Source organism: Ctenopharyngodon idella, chromosome 18 (assembly GCF_019924925.1).
Source record: "Ctenopharyngodon idella isolate HZGC_01 chromosome 18, HZGC01, whole genome shotgun sequence".
In the NCBI taxonomy this organism is placed as follows: Eukaryota; Metazoa; Chordata; class Actinopteri; order Cypriniformes; family Xenocyprididae; genus Ctenopharyngodon; species Ctenopharyngodon idella.
Genome location: NC_067237.1, coordinates 13,629,633 through 13,652,878, shown reverse-complemented (window position 1 = coordinate 13,652,878; position 23,246 = coordinate 13,629,633). Strand labels below are relative to the sequence as shown.

Below are 23,246 nucleotides of genomic sequence, written 5' to 3'. Positions count from 1 at the left end.
GCATTTTTGAAGATGAGAAGTGTTCGAGTCCTAATTAAGTTACTGATTATATTATTTTAATGAATTATTATAATAAATGTACATTAATATTAATAATAATAATTATCATGATTGTAATTATAATTTAATATACAATAAATATACTACTACTAATAACAACAATAATAATAATAATAATAATAACATTTATTATTATTATTAATAATTTTAATTTATAGTGTATTAATTTATGAGTATATTAATTTATAGAATTATTATAATAAATGTACATTAATTTAAATAATAATAATTGTTATTATTATTATATATATTTTTAATAAATATAAAACAATAAAATAAAGATTATTATTAATAATAATAATAATTAATATTATTAATAATTTTCGTAACAATGTTGTCTGGCATTTTTGAAGGTAAGAAATGTTCTAATTAAATTATAGTGAAAAAGTAATATTAAAACGAATAACTGATCATACTGTACAACCAACGGCAGCATCTCGAATCTCCCGGAAAATAACAGCGAGGAAACGTGTAAATCATATAAACGTATAAACTGCATTAGAAAATGGCTGCAATCGGAATATAATTTTTTCATGATGCATTTAAAGTGCATATAAACGTACTGATTGGCATAAAATTTAAACGATGTCAAGAGTGAGTAAACAATGACAGAAACTATTTTGGCTGAACTATATCTGACAACTCCATTGACCCTCTTTACCTCTGAAACAGCGATAATATTTTCCTCAGAGCACAGCTGTGCAAATCCCCCTGGATCACATTATCACCACACATCGGAGCGGTGAACGCTGTCACAAACCCTCAAACGTCCACTCACCTCCTCCCACTGGTGAATGTAGCGTATGAGCCGCGAGAGCCGCAGCAGCCGCAGCAGACTGAGGATCTTCGTGAAGCGTACGATCCGCAGAGCGCGCGCCGTCTTGTAGAAATCCGAATCGATGCGTGTCTCCACAATGAGGAAGATGTAGTCCACGGGGATGGAGGAGATGAAGTCCACCACGAACCAGGAGCGCAGATATTTGATCTTGATCTGCTGAGGGTCCAGAATGATCTCCGCGTTGTCCTCCTTCACGATTCCCGTGCGGAAGTTCAGCACCAGGTCCATGAGGAAGAAGGTGTCGGAAACCACGTTGAAGACGATCCACGGCGGCGTGTGCTCGTCTTTGAAGAAGGTGATGCCCACGGGAATGATGATTAGATTTCCCACCATCAGGAGCAGCATGGTGAGATCCCAGTAAAACCTGGAGGAGAACGACAGTGAGAAGTTTAACAATAGCTATGTTTCCATACATCTATTTTTATGGGCATTTTGGGATATCGCATAAAAAAAACGCTGGATGGAAACGCCAAGATGCATATAAATTCTAAAAAATGTGTATAATATAGATCATATATAATTTATTATAGCTTGTCAAATTTGCCCCTATTTGGGTGTGAGCAAAAACACGCCGTTTTTGTGTGTGTCCCTTTAAATGCAAATGAGCTGCTGCTCCCGGCCCCCTTTCCAGAAGAGGGCGGAGCTTTAACAGCTCGCTTCAGTTGCTCAACATCAACAAAGCTGGAGAATCTCACGCAGACAAAATGACGACGGTGTTCAGCCTTACATTGTTCAAACCGGAGTCGACACTGATGGAGAGACTCAGGAAGAAGTTACAACTTTTAGACGTTTGTGAATGGTTAGTGGATAAATTTATGTAGTTGCTGTGGAGTTGATTCAACTCATCCACTAGCATGTGCCGTCATGTTAATCCTTTTTTTGTTGAATTGACCCTCGTTTGTGAAGCAGTCCGGCGTAAAATGACGGCATGTCAACAACACTCTAAAGCAGCCCAACATGGCCTCACCCCCTTTAATGCGTGTTCTTGGGGGTGGGGTTTATGTAAATTTTAGGAAGAAGCTTGTTGTAGTCCCTACCAGCTGTTTGTTGTAGTCCTTAAACAGAGATTTCTGTAAAAGTAAATATCTCCCTTTGCATTGAACTTTGATGCATGTTTGAGTTGTCTTAACTGAAAGCAACTTGCATTAACACATCTTATAATATGACAGTGCCACTGTTTTGTGTCAAGATACACTCCAGGCACTTTTATAAAAGCTACTTTAATGGTCTAATTGAACTAAAGCCTAATCCTGGCTTAATCTAAGCCCAGTGTTTTCTCAAAGTAGCTGAAAGGCAGCATAACTTTAGTCTTTTGTACACAAACTATCAGCAGAAACATCTACACTGCATCTTGTTCTGTACATAAAACACATGAGCATGTGGCCATTTAATTACATACATGCAGCAAAGTGTATGCGTCTAAAGCATTGTGGGAAAAAAAATGCCTTGATCAGCTAGTCTGTTGAGCAGGTTAAGAACAGATTTCACCAGTTAAGAAGATTCAATTTCTTGTTCGCAGTATTAAGTATGTTTTGGATGCTTTCATGCTGGTTTTAGCATTGCTCAAACTGGTGTACCATCATGACCTTGTCCTTCCTCAGTATTTTTGTCTTGTTTTCCAGTACAAATATCTAAACATTCTTAAATCAAGATGCATTTACTGGAGAAACAAAATGACTTATGAAAATTAGGTTTGTGCATCAAGGATTAGTTCACTTCTGAATTAAAATTTCCTGATAATTTCCTCACCCCCATGTCATCCAAGATGTTCATGTTTCTTCACTGGAAAAGAAATGAAAGTTTTGAGGAAAACATTCCAGGATTTTTCTCCATATAGTGGACTTCACTGGGGTTCAACGGGTTGAAGGTCCAAATGTCAGTTTCAGTGCAGCTTCAAAGAGCTCTACACGATCCCAGATGAGGAATGAGAGTCTTATTTAGTGAAACCATCAGACATTTTCTAAAAAACATAAAAATTATATACTTTTTAACCACAAATGCTCATCTTGCACTGCTCTGTGATGCTCCACGCATGACGTAATCATGTTGGAAAGGTCACGCGTGACGGACTTCAAGTGTCTACAAAGTGAACGTGCAAAGACTGAGTCAAACGCCCTTTATAAAAAAAGGTAAAACAACAACGTCCAACGATTTTGAAGTTGGAGGAGAAAATGAGATGGAGTTTTTCGCCCTACCGCGGTACTTCCTACGCGTGACCTTTCAACGTAATGCATTATCGCAGAGCAGTGCAAGATGAGCATTTGTGGTTAAAAAGTATATAATTTTTACTTTTTTTTAGAAAATGGCCGATGGTTTCTCTAGATAAGACCCTTATTCCTCGTCTGGGATCATGTAGAGCTCTTTGAAGCTGCACTGAAACTGACATTTGGACCTTCAACCCGTTGAACCCCAGTGAAGTCCACTATATGGAGAAAAATCCTGGAATGTTTTCCTCAAAAACCTTTTTTTTTCGACTGATGAAAGAAAGACATGAACATCTGACATGGGGATGAGTAAATTATCAGGAAGTTTTAATTCTGAAGTGAACTAATCCTTTAAAACAAGAAAGAAAAAGGTTTGTTTTCAGACCCCACTGGCAGATATTGTTTTCTTTTGCCATTTTGCATCTTGATTTAAGAATGTTTACACATTTGTACTGGAAAACAAGACAAAACACTGAGGAAAAACAGCAGTTTTTCATGAGCTCACATAAATCACATGCTCATGATGATGCATAATTATTCAGAATGCAAATGCACGCACACACCTTTGTGACTTAGAAAATTCATTTCGGCAATAAATTCAAATTCCGTTCGCTGTGGATTTCAGCTTATGAATCGTAAGCGAGATGCACTTGAGATTTCAGCGATGAATTATGTTCAGAAAGTCATGACGCTGAATTCCTCATCGTTCTCCACGGTAAACACCGGAGTTTAATGCATGCAGCGCGACCTCTCCCATCCTCAGGAGCGTCCACACCTGTGTGTGTGTGTGTGTGTGTGTTTAGTTATAAATTGCCCTCTTGGCCCAGTTGGTAATTGAATCTAGATTGGCTCTGTTGTTGGGCGATATATCCTCACGCCTCTATAGATTGCATAGAGAGAGAAGGTCAGTGTTGTGAACGGTTTGTCTGGTTCTGCTTGATTTACCCTCCCAAGTTTAGGCAGCCCATAAAAATCCATCGTCGGTTTGAAAGCCAATTTAAAGCCAAAGCGGTTCGATTCGCTCGTATCTGTGGAGATTTTCCTCTGAAATTCAAACACCCACTGTTCAATATAGTTTATTTATTGTTTCTTTAAGCAATTTGTGGATGAATCACGACATACTGAATAAACTCTAATTACAGTGGAAATTACACACACACACACACACACACACACACACACACACACACACACACAACTGTCTGTGATGACTGAGCTGTGTACACACACACACACACACACACACACACACACACACACACACACTGAAAACACTGACAGTAATTGGAATTCTTCAAAGTAGCGAGGGAATCCGGCGGTTCGCATTGCTGTCAGGGTGTGTGTTATATTTAGTGTGATGTTTCTGACATTGTTCGCTGAGGTTTAAAACCCAGGAGAACGTCACGTACATCACAGGAACGGCACATTCAACACTCGCAACATTTGTTCTTCAACCTCAGTATTCCCCAGCACACACACACACACACACACTAGCTAATGTGTAATCGACATTTGCCATTTTCTGCCAGTCTACTTTTGTGTCTCTGGTCGTGTTGACAGCTTTAACTAGGTCATCTGGACCTGATGATGTAATCCCAGCTAACAGAGAACATTCTCAGAACGTTCTGGCAACGTTCTCTCAACGTTATAAACAAACCTTCTTCTTGTAACGTTAATAGAACATTCGTTCAAAGTTATCTGGTCTTTAAAGGATTAGTTCACTTCAGAATTCAAATTTCCTGATAATTTACTCACCCCCATGTCATCCAAGATGTTCATGTCTTTCTTTCTTCAGTGGAAAAGAAATGAAGGTTTTTGAGGAAAACATTCCAGGATTTTTCTCCATATAGTGGACTTCACTGGGGTTCAACGGGTTGAAGGTCCAAATGTCAGTTTCAGTGCAGCTTCAACGAGGAATAAGAGTCTTATCTAGAGAAACCATCAGACATTTTCTAAAAAAAAATAAACATTTATATACTTTTTAACCACAAATGCTCGTCTTGCACTACTGTGCGATGCGCCACGTATTACGTAATCATGTTGAAAGGTCACGCGTGACGTAGGCGGAAGTACCGCGGTAGGGCGAAAAACTCTCATTTTCTCCTCCAACTTCAAAATCGTCCGACGTCGTTGTTTTACCTTTTTTTTTGTAAAGGTCGTTTGACTTAGTCTTTGTACGTTTGCTTTGTAAACACTGGATCGGTACTTCTGCCTACGTCACGCGTGACCTTTCCAACATGATTACGTAATGCGTCTTGCAGTGCAAGATGAGCATTTGTGGTTAAAAAGTATATAAATTTTATTTTTTTAGAAAATGTCCGATGGTTTCTCTAGATAAGACTCTTATTCCTCGTCTGGGATCATGTAGAGCTCTTTGAAGCTGCACTGAAACTGACATTTGGACCTTCAACCCGTTGGCAACTGTTTATTAAATTGATTATTAATAAATGTTCACCTTTTGATTATTATTGTTGCCTCTAGTAATTATTATGTGTCTGATTTTTAATTTACAACCTATTTTGGGTTCATTTTAAGCCAGACATATAGTCATTTTTAAACAATAGTTCAGTTAAATAAAACTACCCAGCAGGTTGATCAAACATTTAACCCAACTACTGGGTTAAAACAACCTAAACGCTGGGTTTTGTCCATTTTTAACCCAACTTGGGTTGTTTTTAACCCAGCATTCAGAGTGTTTTAAAATGAAATAAAACATATTAGATGAAAAACTTAAATGAAAAAAATAATGAACAGAAATAAATGTTTAAGTACTATTATTACTAAAACTGAAATAAAAATAAATTAGAGATAAATATTACAAAAATTGATAAAATCACACGACAATACTATAATAGTAGAGTATTTAAAGCAAATAATGCTAAAATAACACTTCAGTATAATCAGCACCAGACTGCTTTTCAAAGATGTAATTGTGCAAAATGATTGACAATTTTAATTGTTATTTTCAATGTGAAGCTTGTTAAAGCATGAACATGAATTCTCTAAATCAAAGTTTTAAGGCGGGTCTTATTTTAGTGATGAACTTCTGCTCTTATGTTACTGATGTAATTTCTAGAAACATTTGTGTTCATGTTCTAGATGTTTGTACATGTATGTGAATGTTGTGTTGTGAAGGAGCATATTTTTTATGGATAGAAACCCCAACATGCTCTATAAATACAGTGTGTGTGTGTGTGTGTGTGTGTGTGTTTGCGTACGTGTGCATTTAACAGTCAATCTCATGTTCTGAGACAGAAATAGACTCCATCCAGTATTTACAGTGGTTTCGCTCTCTCTCGCGGCACACAGCGTTTCTCTGACGTTAGACTATGAATTCCCCACACATCCAGAGAGAAGAAGAAAACAAGAGAGAGAGAAGACAACAGCACGACAGGAGGAACACAGACACAGAGAAAGTGCTCGAGTAAATCCTGTCAAGAACATGCACAATCAAAGGAAATTGCAAAGGTGAAGTTTGTACTGTAAAACTAGCACAACCAAACATAATTACAGAAGGTTTCCTGGAAAGATCAGTGTTTGGAAAGCACCACGAGGGCAGTGTTTATGCTTTTTTTAGAGGGGGAAATAGCCAAAATTGTGATTGGAGGAATTATTTTACATTTACAAATTACATACTTCACCTTTAAAGAACATGAAGTCTATTAATTCATTAAGATTTTTTTGCATGGTGACATTTTCATGACAATTCAACACATTTACCCACACATAATGCCGAAAAAATGGAATTTAAATTGTCAAGCATTTACTCATCTTTAATTTATACTATATTACGGTACCACTCAAAAGCTTTGGATCAGTAAATTTTATTATTTTAAATATATTGATACTGAAGGATGCATTAAACTGATCAAAAGTGGCAGTAAAGACATTTATAATGTTATAAAAGATTCTATTTCAAATAAATGCTGTTCTTTTACACTTTCCTGAAAACAAAAATATGAAGCAGCACATCTGTTTTCAACATTGATAATAATCATAAATGTTTCTTGAGCAGCAAATCATCATATCAGAATGATTTCTGAAGGATCATGTGACACTGAAGACTGGAGTAATGATGCTGAAAATTCAGCTTTGATCACAGGAATAAATTACACTTTACTATATATTTACACAGAAAACAGCTGTTTTAAATTATAATAATATTTTAAAATTTTTTGCAGTATTTTTAATCAAATAAATTCAGCTTTGATCACATAAATAAATTATTTTTTACAGTATATTCACATAGAAAACAGCTGTTTTAAATTGTAATATTTTGTGATTTTTACTGTATTTTTAATCAAATAAATTCAGCTTTGATCACAGGAATAAATTACATTTTACTATATATTTACACAGAAAACAGCTGTATTAAATTATAATAATATTTTACAATTTTTTACAGTATTTTTAATCAAATAAATTCAGCTTTGATCACAGATATAAATTACATTTTACAGTATATTCACATAGAAAACAGCTGTATTAAATTATAATAATATTGTATAATTTTTACTGTATTTTTAATCAAATAAATTCAGCTTTGATCACAGGAATAAATTACATTTTACTATATATTTACACAGAAAACAGTTATTTTAAATGGTAATAATAATTCACATTTTACAGTATTTTTGATCACATAAATTAAGCCTTGATGAGCAGAAGAGACTTATTTCAGAAACCTTTAGAAATCTTACTGATTACAAACCTTTGAATGTTAATGAGAAAAATGCCAATTAATTTAATTAATTGTGAAAAAATAATGTTCTATTTTGAGAGATGAAATGTGACCCAGACGTGTTTCCCTGAGATTCTCCCGTTTAGTTTTGGGAATATTTGTTTAAAATGCAAAGAAGGACAGAACAGCAGATGGATGGAGGAAAATATCCATTAGCAGAAAGAGAAAAGAAGTAATGTCCACACACACACACACACACACACCTGAGATGAACCTCCATGACCTTTCCCTCATCCACTGCGGAGAAAGAGAGAGAGAGTCCTGTTTTTCTGAGAGGACGTCCATGACATGTTTTCACCTTTTGAGTGCCTTCAGCTACAAGATAAGCCTCTCTCTCTCTCTCCACACACACAGACACACACACACTCCAGCTGGCTGTCATCATGGAAAAACACGCAGGAGTCATGGCTGCACGAGAGGAGAATGAATGTGAATGAATGAATATGAGAGAGTGTGTTTCATCCCGTTACTGTTCAACACTTATACAGTTTTTTTGTTATATTCACTACAATAAACAATTAATCCAATAAACACCCAAGCAACCCCATAGCAACACCCTGGCAACCACCCACACACTGTAGCTCTGAATGGTGTGTTATTTCAGTCTCTGACGGCCCGACTGAAGCAGCTCATTTATGAACATGAATTATAAGCAGCGTCCTCATGAATTATGCATTTTCTTGCTCTGGCTGTGTGTTTGTTTGTGAGGCGGCTGTTTGTTTTTGAGGTGGTTGTTGGCTCACAAGTTTGTTGTTTGTTGGAAGAATCCCTCTCAGAAGTGGGGATGTGCCATCTGGCCACACACACACACACACACACACACACTCATGACACATTAAAGAGAGAGAGAGAGAGAGCGGATGTTAGATCATGTGGTATCAGACAGCTGCAGTATATTGTGCCGGTCTGAATTAGTCTTTTCTCTCGCACCCTGTCCAATCCACTGAGATTCAACTCTTATAGGACACCCTGAACAGTATGGCCACATCTGTGTGTGTGTGTGTGTGTGTGTGTGTGTGTAGACACAAGGACTCGCCCCATAGGAATCACAAATGAGATCTCTTCATAAGGATTCATTTAATTTGGTTAATTATTTTTCTTGAGATCCACTTACAATGTTAGTAAAGTTTGTTTGCACCAAAAAACTGTGATAATTGACTTTTCCACCTTCTCTCTGGCCATTACTATTAAACGGACTGCTTTTTGAAGTCATGCAGAGAAATGATGAGGATAAGTGTGAACATTTTGACAATTCATCAATTTTAGGCAAAAGCAACCCCAGGAAATAGTGTTTAGGTGCACAAATAGTTTGCACACATGTAAAAGGGATCCGTGATGCCTTGTTTGCTGGAATTCTTTCTTCTGCCCGTCAGCACTGGGACCGCAGGACTTCAGCTACTGTTCAAACCCACTTCACCAGATAAACTGAATGCTGAAGAGTCTGTCAGCGGACGGATAATGTTCTCTGAGTTACACTTAACCCCACTGAGGAACCAAGTACATACTTTAGAAGAACTCACCACTGCCATGCACACACACACACACACACACACATAAGATTTAGTATGATTTATAAGTGGGGACCAAAAAATGTCCCGGCAAGGTACAAACCCGATTCCAAAAGAGTTGGGACACTGTACAATTGTGAATAAAAAAGGAATGCAATGATGTGGAAGTTTCAAATTTCAATATTTTATTCAGAATACAACAATGTTTAAACTGAGAAAATGTATCATTTTAAGGGAAAAATAAGTTGATTTTAAATTTCATGGCATCAACACATCTCAAAAAAGTTGGGACAAGGCCATGTTTACCACTGTGTGGCATCCCCTCTTCTTTTTATAACAGTCTGCAAACGTCTGGGGACTGAGGAGACAAGTTGCTCAAGTTTAGGAATAGGAATGTTGTCCCATTCTTGCCTAATACAGGCTTCTAGTTGCTCAACTGTCTTAGGTCTTCTTTGTCGCATCTTCCTCTTTATGATGCACCAAATGTTTTCTATGGGTGAAAGATCTGGACTGCAGGCTGGCCATTTCAGTACCCGGATCCTTCTTCTACGCAGCCATGATGTTGTAATTGATGCAGTATGTGGTCTGGCATTGTCATGTTGGAAAATGCAAGGTCTTCCCTGAAAGAGACGACGTCTGGATGGGAGCATATGTTGTTCTAGAACTTGGATATACCTTTCAGCATTGATGGTGCCTTTCCAGATGTGTAAGCTGCCCATGCCACACGCACTCATGCAACCCCATACCATCAGAGATGCAGGCTTCTGAACTGAGCGCTGATAACAACTTAGGTTGTCCTTGTCCTCTTTAGTCCGGATGACATGGCGTCCCAGTTTTTCAAAAAGAACTTCAAATTTTGATTCGTCTGACCACAAAACAGTTTTCCACTTTGCCACAGTCCATTTTAAATGAGCCTTGGCCCAGAGAAAACGCCTGCGCTTCTGGATCATGTTTAGATATGGCTTCTTTTTTGACCTATAGAGTTTTAGCCGGCAACGGCGAATGGCACGGTGGATTGTGTTCACCGAGAATGTTTTCTGGAAGTAATCCTGAGCCCATGTTGTGATTTCCATTACAGTAGCATTCCTGTATGTGATGCAGTGCCGTCTAAGGGCCTGAAGATCACGGACATGCAGTATGGTTTTCCGGCCTTGACCCTTACGCACAGAGATTGTTCCAGATTCTCTGAATCTTTGGATGATATTATGCACTGTAGATGATGATAACTTCAAACTCTTTGCAATTTTTCTCTGAGAAACTCCTTTCTGATATTGCTCCACTATTTTTCGCCGCAGCACTGGGGGAATTGGTGATCCTCTGCCCATCTTGACTTCTGAGAGACACTGCCACTCTGAGAGGCTCTTTTTATACCCAATCATGTTGCCAATTGACTTAATAAGTTGCAAATTGGTCCTCCAGCTGTTCCTTATATGTACATTTAACTTTTCCGGCCTCTTATTGCTACCTGTCCCAACTTTTTTGGAATGTGTAGCTCTCATAAAATCCAAAATGAGCCAATATTTGGCTTGACATTTCAAAATGTCTCACTTTCAACATTTGATATGTTATCTATATTCTATTGTGAATAAAATATAAGTTTATGAGATTTTTATTCACAATTTGTACAGTGTCCCAACTTTTTTGGAATCGGGTTTGTAAAAAAAAAAAATCACTGGTATTACTATTCTTGAGGGGACATTTGGTCCTTACAACATAGGGTTTACCAGGTACACACTTACACACGCACACACACACACACACACACACACTCACAGACACACACACACACACAATGGAATTTAAGGACACTCTTACAAATAAACCATGAAAAAGTACTAAAGCATCATGAAAGTACCATAAATGAGCATAAAACAGGTCATAGTTTAAGTCTTCTGAACTCATATGATAGCTGGGTGTGAGGAACAGACCCAAACAAGTCGTTATGAACTAAAATCTACAGCAACAACAACTATAAAATTTTACCCGCTCCTTCGCATATTACTATCACAACATTCACACCACTGTAAAATTACAGACGATAAGCATTTTACAACAAATAATAATAATATAACAAAATAATAATATAATATAAATAATACAGTAAAAACAGTGCTTTATAACAATTTTCTACAGTCGTTATGTAACGAAAGAACTAAGTATGCTTCTCCTTCAGAGAAGAGTCACAGTACTCGTTTAATCTGTCTCTCTCTCCATCACTCTCTTTTAGGATCGCTGGTTATCTGTGCTGGAGTGTATTTCTGTTTCTATCACAGATATCAGCCGCTGAGTGAGATGGACAGAACGTAGAGGAAAACCACAGCACCAGAGTGTATCTGAGACAGTTTATCTCTAAATGAGACGAATGTGAGCTGGTAAAGAGAGTATTTCTGTGTGTGTGATAAAGAGAGAGGGATAGTGGAAGTGGAAACTGTCTACCGTCACCTAACGAGAAGGTAACCTAATGTACAGGCACAAACACACGCCGTCACCTCCTGCTTAGACGCATACCATTATCCCCCAGCAGCAGGTGATGTAATCAGCAAATGGAAAGAGCAGAATGAAAGCTGCTCGATCCCTTACAGCCAAACTGATCCAGAGAGAGAAAGAGAGAGAAACAGAGAGATGTAGGAAATCCAATATTTGATAGAAAACACTTTTATTTAAAAAAATACAAAACCATTATAACCATCAGATGGCAGCAGAGGAGCATTTATTGGCTCATATTAGCCATTTCCTGTAATAGTTTTTCACTCAGTTTCGCTTTTGAATACATATTAAACATTATAAAATCACTAGGTTTAAAAATACATTTTGTCAAGGTGAAGTATGAAGTATTCACAAAATCTCATGGAAAACAATAACTTTTCTTGTGAATGAATTACACAGAAAGCGAGCACCGCGCTCTCCCTTTATAATCAGAAGCTGTTAGTTCAGCACACTTGTGAAAACTCACATTTTAGTCAATGAATCTAACTAAAGTGCACAATAAATCTTTAATTTACAGTGTGTTGACGCTTTTTTCCCACACAAAAGTGTGAAAACTGGTGGTCGAATTTAATTTTGCTGAGGAGGAACACTGAGACTCATCTTTTTTTATGTCGTCTTACGTTTGAATAACTAAATTAGCACTATGCTTGACTATTTAAGTGATTATATTCTGATTATAAACTAAGTATTACACTATTGATGCTGTTAAAGCTACCTCAGGACATTGAAGATACTGAGACATCAACAAGTGACATCTCACCGGAACTTTTCCTGCTGGTTTATATTATTGCGGAAGTTCTTAAGAAAGTTCTGTGCATATGGTCAATTGCAATGCCTACATTCAATGCAGCACAACGACACATTAAATACTGTGTACGTTCATGTACAGTGCACAGCATAAATGAGTACACCCCCTCTGAAACTTCTGAAAGTCAGCAATTACTCAGTTACTTAGAAGACATGTTAGGGTTCTTTAGAGATATAATGTTCCAGCAAGTCTGCTTAATCAATTACCAAAGAAGCATGTCAAAATTATTCAGGGAAATAAGATTTTCTTATCAAGGTGATAAAATGTTGTGTAGCAAAAATGAGTACACCCTCCTAAAAGTTACTAAATAAAACAAAATATTTTTGTGACAAGGCCCCTGAAATAATCAGGCCTTCATTTTAAGCTTTCATTTAGTGATTTTTGCTAGACAAAAAGCAGGAAAAATACCAAGCGAGTGTCTCAGAGCCAGCAAAAGCTATGAAAAGAGTGACTGTTTATCTCACAGAGTAAGATGCAGCCTGCAGAAATGACATGCATGGTTGTTGTTCTCACTGGATCTACCTACTGTAGCCAAAGCACAATAAAGTCAGTTAATTTCCAAAGCCCATATTTACAAAATACAGATTCTGGGAATCAATACTCTGGTCTCATGAGACCAAATCAATCATTTTGGATCTAACAGCATCCAAAATGTTATGGTGTTGCTAGAGGAGGAGTACAGTGAGAAGTGCCTGGTTCCCACAGTAAAGTTCAGTGGTAGTAAAGCTCTTATATAGGGATGTATGAGTGCTGAAGGTGTGAGGGAGTTGTGCTTTATCAATGCTGTCATGAATTCCCACACCACTGTGTAATTTAATACACAAACTTGAAACAGAAGATGTTACCCTTTCCTCATTCCCTGCATTGTTGGGCATTTTTTCAACATGACAATGAGGATATGCATTCTCCCAAGGTGAATAACCTTCTGTGGACATGTATTGCACAATCCTAACTCTCTTGAGCACCTGTGGGGGATTCTGTAGAGACGAGTTGAGCAACACTCCCCCTTAAAGATCAGGGCATTTAAGGAGCTCATCATCCAGGAGTAAAACAGGACAGATGTGACGATTTGTCACGAACTTGTACACTCCGTGCCAAGAAGGTTCAGAGCAGTATATTCAAAATTATGGAGGGCATACTAAGTGCTAGAATATTATACATTTGTTGAATTAAATCTAGGGTGTACTCATTTCTGCAATCCTTAATTTAAACAAAATTGTCTAATTTACTTATTTTATGGCTATTAATGACATATATTTCTCAGTTTTTATTATGTATATGTTTAATACATTTTAGTTTTGCCATCTTTCCATGAACTGTATTAGTGATCATAAAGAAAATACATCTTTTGTATTTGTTCAGAGGGGGTTTACTCATTTATGCTGTGCAATGTACCGGCATGTTTCAGACCTAAAAGATGAAAAATAATCATTCTTAATCTTTCTTCTGAGAGCTCTGACACAACCCTTTAAGATGCATTCAAGACAGCAATCCAATCACATACACAAAACTCTTCGCTCAACCAAGTATAAATGCATCTGTCCGTTCAGGCCACATACATAATCTTTGCTCCTCCCTATAGAAACATTAGCATGCCATACAGGAGTTATTTTCTTTCAGATGTTTTTACATCCTCAGATTCTGAAAGGTAGTAAATATACAATGAATGTCCTCGACTAGCCGACTAGCAGTCGTTCATTTTAAGCGATTAGTCAACTAATCGTGCGTTTATATTAATAAACCGTATAAATCATAATAATGAGCCTTTAATCGCCTATATATAATACATATCCTAATCAGTGCTCAAACGCACACATAAAGTTTGCAGCAGTGCACTGGCAAACGTAATGATTATGACGTGAATAAACAGAAGGAGACTGTCTGAACATTTTAACAATTTATTGAAAGAAGTATTTTCTGTGTTTTTGGCTGCAGAAATGAAGTCGACGATGCTGACTCGTCATCTCCGCAGTAGTGCCTATATGCATGTTTAATATGGATTACATAACCTGAGAATATTTGTTTAAGATTTGAATTTGAATTCATTTCAAGCTTTCCATAGATATATTTCTCACGTCTGTGAGGCAAGTATATGCTGAGTTTTTTGTAACGCGCTCAAGTTCACTTGAGACCAAGACCAGATATCGGCATTCTGATTGTTTTCATTATTTTACAAAAGCACAACATTTTGTTGTTATTGTGAGTTTACAGAAATAAAACCATTTACAGTTTCGAATGCTGGATTCTGTATGGTCAAAAATGATGGAGTATTTTAAGTTAAATGCAAGTGATCGCACCGGCGCCTCCACGTCATGCAGTAAACATGCTCTCCACACAAACACTTGGATATGCACCAAATAATAGCAGACATTTATCAAGGTTAACGTTAGAGTGAGTGGACTTATAAAGTTGCTACTACTTACATGTTTCAAGTGATAAGCCATATTTGAGGTCGATGAATTACAGGCGAATGTTTGGATTTCCTGCCCGTTAACGATCTGTCCATCACAAATTGCATGTTTTCGGGGGTTTTTTCTGCAACTAACCACCTAATTCCAATTTTGGTCGACTAAGCCTCTTCTCGTCAACTAACAATTAGTCGACTATTAGGGGGCAGCCCTACAATTAATGCTGCTAATATTTTCAATAGCCAAACTCTCCAAATATGTCCACTTACGCAATCTTTGATTATTTCTGAATTATGAAATTATTATAATGCTGCCAAAGATACATTTCGAGAAACAGAAATGAGTCCCTGCATCTTCTGGTCAGAGTCATTTTATTAATTTGTCACGTGACGGAAGCAAAAAGGAGCGGATCTTTTATGAGTAAACCATCACTACCATAGCATTTACACCAGCAGAAGAAACCTAATCAACACTAGGTACAGTGTGACAACATGCATCTAGATGCATTTCAGTGGTTGCTTACAGAAGCAAAAACAGCATCTGCACAGATTTTTCCGGTTTGTTTAGGGTGTCAATCATCTCTAGGGTGTGTGTACTACATGATGCCACCTATATTCTGATCACAACAGTGCTTGACTGAAGTGTTAAATGAAGCTGGTGACCGAAACTCTTGATATGCATGACAGAATTTACCTAAATGACAAATAACGGAACTGGAAAACATTTCATTTCACACTGTAAAGAAAAATGGCGCTCTATTCTGTGTGTGTGTGTGTGTGTTTGCACATGTGTGTCAGATCCATCTTGCTACTGCCTTGTCATCCGCGGCTCTTAACCGAGTATGAAATACACAGAAGATCCCGCAACAAGCTTGATGCAGCGATCAGAGAGGCACTTACCCTTCCACATGACCTACACACACACACACACACTTACACTTTATTCTTAGTACAGTGTGTGGTTGATTCTGGCTGCGAGTGAGTGAGTGAGACGCCGCTTCGCCGTCTTATCTGCTCATGTCTCAACTTTAAGAGTGGCTGTCAATCATCTTTCCATTGAGCCTTTAAGCAAACAGTCTCCAAAACACTGCAAATGACAAATAAATGATCGACACTTGTGATTTCCATATGAATGTGTGTCGTGAGAATTAAACAGAACTGAGTGCAGACGGTTTTTATCACTGGGGTTTTGAAGAAAATGACAAAGACCCTTAAATAAAACCCCTTTAAAGGGGTCATGACATGAAAAATCAAATTTGTCTTGATCTTTAGACATATAAACGGTCTTTGTAGTTTCAGAGCTTAAAATGCCTCCTCATTATAAACAAAGCATTTATTTAATCAAGCACAAAAAACAGCTCGTTTTTGATATTGCAGGATCTGTGATGTCACACAGGTGAATTCATTTGCATACGCCCGCCTTCAGAGCAACAGATCGACAAATAGACATCATCGCATCATAGGCCCCTCCCACTGGCGTTCAGTCGCTTAACGGCTGACATTTACCTACACTAGATGTGAGTGTCGCATCAAAAGCGAATAGAAGCCATTATAATCACTGATGCTGTCTACAGTGATGCAGTATTATCCAGTATTACAATTATCCCATGAAACCAAGGTAATGATTCATATTGTTAGTTAAATTAATGTTAATACTATTCTAGGTGTCTGTCTAGGTGTTCAGAAAGACATTGCCGATTTGTCAATTTGAACGCACAACCACAAAATGTTTGCGGACAATTCTGCTTGGAAAAATCGGTTGAATCTATTTGCAAGAAATGAAGCATGTCACAGATATGAGGAACTGATCCTGGAGGCGTTTTGTTCTTTCAGAAACGCTGACACCTTCTATACAGTGTGTCCTCTCACCGAGGCTGTAAATTGGTGTTGTGTAGGACTAGATTTGAAGAGAAAAGATGAAAAATAATGTGTTCAACCCCATACTGAAAAGAAAAACACAAGCGCTGCGTCTTTGGAGACTAACAGCTCTGTTACGCTCACATCAAAACTCATGAAGCATTACACTAGTGTTGTTATTGTTAAGCACAGCTAAGTAAAACAATCTTTTTTGTTAATTAAAATAAAACTGAAAAAAATGGAATATAAATTATTGATGAAAGAAAATTAGAAATGTTGCCTTTGCAACTAACTGAGATAAAAATAATTGAGGGTACGTTTACAGGACAACGATATGCTTAAAATGGAGAAGTTTTTCTTTTGAGTTTTCCATGTACAGACGACACCATTGTCAAAACGATCCCCATTCACACGAATCTGTGAAAACGACTAAAAATGCTATATTCTGCTGGCAGGCCATTAGATGGCGATGAAAACTATAGACTGAACATGTAATGCGCATGTGCGTCATCGTTTTCACAGATGCACGTTTTTGTTGTTTACACAGAGACCGTTTTCAAAAACTTGCACTTTTGCACTTCAGGCCACCCAAACGCTGTTGTCGTGTAAATAAACGGCCAAAACGCATAAAAACTTTTCCGTATTTAGTTGAAAACGGTGTCGTGTAAACGGCCCCTCAAAGTTGAAGTAATAAAATTACTAAAACTGAAATAAAAATAAATTAAAACTAAAGAGAAATACTTATAAAAAGCACATAACAAAATTACCAAAACGTTAACTAAAATTAAAATGAAAATATAAAAATAAAATCAAATTTAAAATATTAATACTATAATAGTATATAAATAATACTATATTAACACTAGTATCTACACATCATATCAATCGTCAATTTTCAGCACCACTCACAGCTTCACACTTTAAGAAAACAATGATTGTTACTAATTAGCTTTTTGCCAAACACTCCCATCACCCCGCCCCCTGTTCATCATTGGCCAAACAAAAAATAAGTCCCGCCCCAATCTCACATGTCAGAAGGGTCATATCACTTACATATCTCAGGAAAATCAAATATCAAGTCAGTGACTTACTAGTAATTGTATTAATAATCTGCATTATGCTGGAATACGAGAAAGTATTTTAATGTTGATAAAATGAAACATATAAACTTTAAAGTCTCCATGAAATCAAAACGGACAATTCTTGTTTTTTATGGAATATCGCAGTGTTTATTACTAATGATTTATTCGTGCACATCATTATTGTTTTAAACTCATGTTCCTCGTAATCTTGAATCAGAATATCTTCCCCTCCCTCTTGCAGCATCTCTTCTCTTCTCTGATGACGAGGGCGGGGCAACCTGTCACTCACATGAGATCCACCAATAGCAAACCACAACCATCCAATCAATTCCCCACAGAAAAAAATCAAGCCCCGCCCTACATTTGTTCTTGTTTGCGAAGCCGTTTCACTTGGATATGTGTCTCTATATGAAAAAAAAAAAGGCGATTTCAACTTTTGTTTCATGTTGACATTAATACAAAGAAAAAAGCAACAGTCCTCAAACACAAAAGCATTTCAGGCGAGCAGTGTTGGCATGTGTCCCGTTCGGTAACCTCTCTGTAAGTGAGCCCAGGTCACGGCATTATTTCAATCACTCTGCTGCTCCATCCCTCCCCTCCGTCTCTTATCGTCCCATCAGCGCCGCATCCCTATCCCTCCATTAAATAAATTGTGTTGTAATAATCCGCTGTGCTACGTGCTGCTGATATTGGTGGCCTTTTTGATTACCCCACTTTCAGTCCATCCAGGGCACTCGATAATTCCTACTTTACCTTCACTGAATTAGAGCACAAGGAGGGTCACTCTTTCAGGGCTTCTTCTCAGAAGTTTTGTTTTACATTTTTGCATTGAAGACGCCACATTCTTCATTGTTTAAGAAAGATGTTTGCAAACGGCATATATACACTTATATACAGTATGTATGTTGCAGGTCGTTCCAAAAGAACACATCATGCCAAGTGAAGTGATTTTCTACAGATGTGTCCTTCTGAGTGTGTAGTAAGTAGTGATCACTTCCTAGAGAACTAGAACACAGTTTCTTTCATGCACTAAAAGCAATTGTAAGTAAACAATCTCCATGATTGGCTAACTTCTGCATATCAACATAGTCGACGCAGTCGTTCATCAGGGCTGATGAATATTGAGTAGGTTTTATGCAAATGTAGGCGGTCGTATGTTAATGAGAAATCAACTGCACCCTGTAGCCGTGTAATAAGCTGATTTTCTCTAATGTCCCCTGATAGTGTGTGTGAGCAGGTATACAGAGCTGGTCCGCCTCGCCTCATTCGCAAATAAATCAGGTGTGAGACACGATCACAAACCTGCAAGACCCAAACAAATCAATAGAGAAACGCAGCCAACAATCAAGTGCAATCAAAACCTGGGGAGAGGATCAGACACTGTCATTTGAGCTGGGAGTCAAGTGTGTGTGTGTGTGTGTGTGTGTGTGTGTGTGTGTGTACTGTACATGATCATCCACTGCAATGGTTTAGCTCCAATCACTCCTGTCCTATAAACGAATTCAGCTAGGATCTCACTCCTCACATAGAAACCGATACGGAAAACACGGAAGGAATTGCGGAATCCAGTCATAAAAATGGAATTAACTGTATAACACGGAATGTCGCGTATTTTGTCAAATTTTTGATGAATACATAAAAAGTAGGTCAGTACACTTAAATCAGATTGTGATATAGACTAGTGTCTGTGAACATTAAACCGCAAAAAAACTATTTAAATATGAATCCTGCATGTTCTGTGTCTCTGTGTGAATGAATGGCGCAGACACGCGGTTTCATTTAACACACATACTGAAGCACGCGTGACGCTCACAGTGTTTTCAGCCTCTGCCGCCTCACTATACGAGGACATTAATGCATGAACTTCATCTCCAGAGTCTCTTCATCAGCATTTTACGGTTTCATTTGAGGAAAAACTATCGTCATATCATAAACACACAGAAACTCGAAGGTCTTCACTGCATGCTTGTTGACAGACATGCTTTTTGATTATTAAAATTTAATTAAACCATTAAAATGGAATCCAGAAAACTTAAAACAGAAAACACAGAATTTAGTAAATATAAAACTGAATTTGAGAAAAAAATAAAATAAAACGTATTTCATAGGGCCCTAAAAATGTAATTTTTTATTAAACTTTTAATAAATTGTTGTTAAATTGTATGTTTCATGATTTTAATTAATTAGACAATTAGACACTTTCTGATTACTAAAATTTAATTTAACCATTAAAATGTAATCCAAAAAAATGTAAACTTAAAAAAAAAAAAAAAAAAAACGGAATCCAGAAAAATTAAAATGGAAAAAACAGAATTTAAAAAAAATAAATAAAACTGAATTTCGAAAAAAAAAAAAGAAAAAAAAAAGAATTTAAGGTAAAATAAATAAATAAAACGTATTTCATAGGGCCCTAAAAATGTAGTTTTTGTTAAACTTTTAATAAATTGTTGTTAAATTGTATAAGTTTCATGATTTTAATTAATAAAATAAAATTTAATTAAAAAAAATTTAAAAAATTAAAACGGAAAAAACAGAATTTCGAAAAAAAAAAAATGTAATGGATTTCAGAGGCCCTAATTATGCATGGCTTACATCAACAAACTGTACTGCATTAATGTTCTTCAACATGAAATTAAATTAAATTCACAAGCCATTTTACTTCAGTCGTGTGACAGGTTTCTGTGTGGTAAAAAATGGTAAAAAAGTGGGATATCAATATCAGATATCAAGACCTGAATTTGAGTTTTACAAACATGATGGTCAAATATAGGCTCTGGGAAAAATAGCGTAAATAATAATTATTGTAACGAGCGTGCTCTGTTTTGGTTTAGTTCTAGTTCCTGTTCCTGTTTCCTTTGTTCTTATTTTCCTGCCACTAGTTTGTTTCTATGGTTACTGATGAGTTACACACTTGCTTCTTTTTCTGTTAATTATCTTCCCCTGTGTATTTAAGCCCTCAGTTCCTGTGTTTCATTGTTCCATAACGTCATATTGCATGGTTATGTTATTCTCCTGCGTGTTTATTTTGGATTTATTAAAGACTGTGTTTTTGTTCTTACTCCTATTTGTCATGGGGGATTGATCACAATTATTTTATCCTACTGACAGACATTGTTTTATGTTTCTCTTCAGGTTTATACAGCTAACAGGACTAATGGTGGAAAGAAAATACATATATTTGCATATGAAAGCACATATTTATGTATATTTAAATATAAATATTGTATATTTATTTTTTCGAACCTACAGTAACTAGACCGTAAATGATGTCAGTCCAAAAAGGAAAATAACTTGAACACACTTCCCATAATTCATTATTAGGAACTTCCCGAAGGGATCTAATGTTTATTATTACAGTCACTTCACATGAAGAAGAATAGAAAGCAAAGCAGCCACACAGGAAGAAAAGGAGTGAGTGAAAATGAGAATATGACTTTAATTTGTCCCTAATGCCGTTAACCATTTTTATCAGGAGATGTGTACAGTAAGTGCGCTTATCACTTCTGAGTTTGGTTCAGTCACAGATATCAGAAAACGGCTCGCTCGCTTTGACGCGACACCTCTTACTGTACAACATCGCACAAAATTACCTCTGCACAGATGTTTCTGCTGGAATAAAACCAACCAGATGAAGAACACGGTGCACAAGTGTAACAAAAGAACATTTTATCTGGAAAGCATCACTGCACTCAAACCACAGTCTCTCTGTGTAGAAAACATCAAACTCTAATGTGCATTCTGTATTCTAAAGCTGCTCCACTTTGCTTTAATGAATTCAACTAGATCTGAAGAAAGAGAGACAGAGTCAGAGAGAAAATAAACCAGCGAGAGATGATTCCCTTCTTTTTTTCTGTGGTGAAGGTATGTCCCTTTTGGGAGACGTGCGGCTGGTTATGCAGGATGAATAAAAGGATGGAGAGAGAAGTTTGTGAGTGAGAAAGAGAGAGAAAGATAAAGAGGTGGAATTAATTGATCAGACCAAATTAACCCCTAATGATTCCTCAAGTTCAGTCACAGGTTTGGCTTTTTCAGACTGTGATGGATTAACTTTAGTGCAAAAAAACTGTTCTTTCCCATCTTGTCTCAAGGGCTTCAAGACTGCTCTGTTAAACCTCTGTTCTCATGAAAGCAAAGGTGTTATTTCAAGCAAAAATGAGGGTGAGCAAATGATGACAGAAGCTTCATGTCATTCCAAAAACCTGCATGATGGTGGAGCACAAAAGGAGATATTTTGAAGAGTGCTTATGAACTCCCTGCTTTTTTCCTGATTGGCTCACGCATGCTCCTCCTCCATCATGAGCGGACACGCCCCCTACTGCTGATTGGCTCACTCTCTCTCCTCCCCCATCATGTGTGGACACGCCCCCTACTGCTGATTGACTCACTCTCTCTCCTGCTCACTCTCGCTCCTCCCCCATCATGAGCGGACACGCATCCTACTGCTGATTGACTCACTTTCTCTCCTCCCCCATCATGTGTGGACACGCCCCCTACTGCTGATTGACTCACTCTCTCTCCTGCTCACTCTCGCTCCTCCCCCATCATGAGCGGACACGCATCCTACTGCTGATTGACTCACTTTCTCTCCTCCCCCATCATGTGTGGACACGCCCCCTACTGCTGATTGACTCACTCTCCTCGCCCATGAGTGGACACGCCCCTACTGCTGATTGGCTCACTCTCTGTCCTCCCCCGTCATGAGTGGACACACCCCCTACTGCTGATTGGCTCACTCTCTGTCCTCCCCCGTCATGAGCGGACACCCCCCCCCCCCCCCCCCCCCCCCACTGCTAATTGGCTTACTCTCTCTCCTCCCCCATCATGAGCGGACACGCCCCCCAACTGCTGATTGGTTCACTCTCTCTCCTCCCCCATCATGAGTGGACACGCCCCCTACTGCTGATTGGCTACAAGTGTGTTGTTCTGCTCGGTCCGATCCACTTTCAACAGCGTTTCTCAGAAATTGCTTACTGTACCTTTAAGACAGCCAAACATATTAGTATTGTAATTTTAAAATTGTAATGATAAAAAAAGATTAAATATTTCTAAAATACTCATTTTTTATTGTATTACTATTGTAATATTTCTTCTTATTTCTCTCTGTTATAAAGGCTCAATTTAAGGCTGGATAAAATAAACACAAGACAAGAAAATACTTTAGAGTTGGAAATGAGACGATAGATTTGATTATGGTCCCTTTTAATCCTTCTTTGCTCTCTGAAAACATACACTCAGTCTCTTTCGTCCTGCACAA

General features: G+C 37.5%; 1 protein-coding gene across 2 annotated transcripts in view; it reads right to left on the bottom strand.

The window, feature by feature from the left end:
- LOC127500225 (potassium/sodium hyperpolarization-activated cyclic nucleotide-gated channel 4-like) overlaps nucleotides 1-23,246 on the bottom strand; it is an 89,982-nt gene that overhangs the window by 57,400 nt on the left and 9,336 nt on the right. Inside the window, exons 1-2 of one of the 2 annotated variants that reach the window (XM_051871210.1) lie at nucleotides 8,047-8,123; nucleotides 839-1,262 (exon numbers count right to left, since the gene is read on the bottom strand). In XM_051871210.1, coding sequence (XP_051727170.1) covers nucleotides 839-1,262; nucleotides 8,047-8,063 — 441 coding nt within the window. In that variant the 5' untranslated portion in view covers nucleotides 8,064-8,123. Of the gene's footprint in view, nucleotides 1-838; nucleotides 1,263-8,046; nucleotides 8,124-23,246 lie in introns of those variants that run through there. The other variant, XM_051871209.1, reaches the window with a different exon arrangement.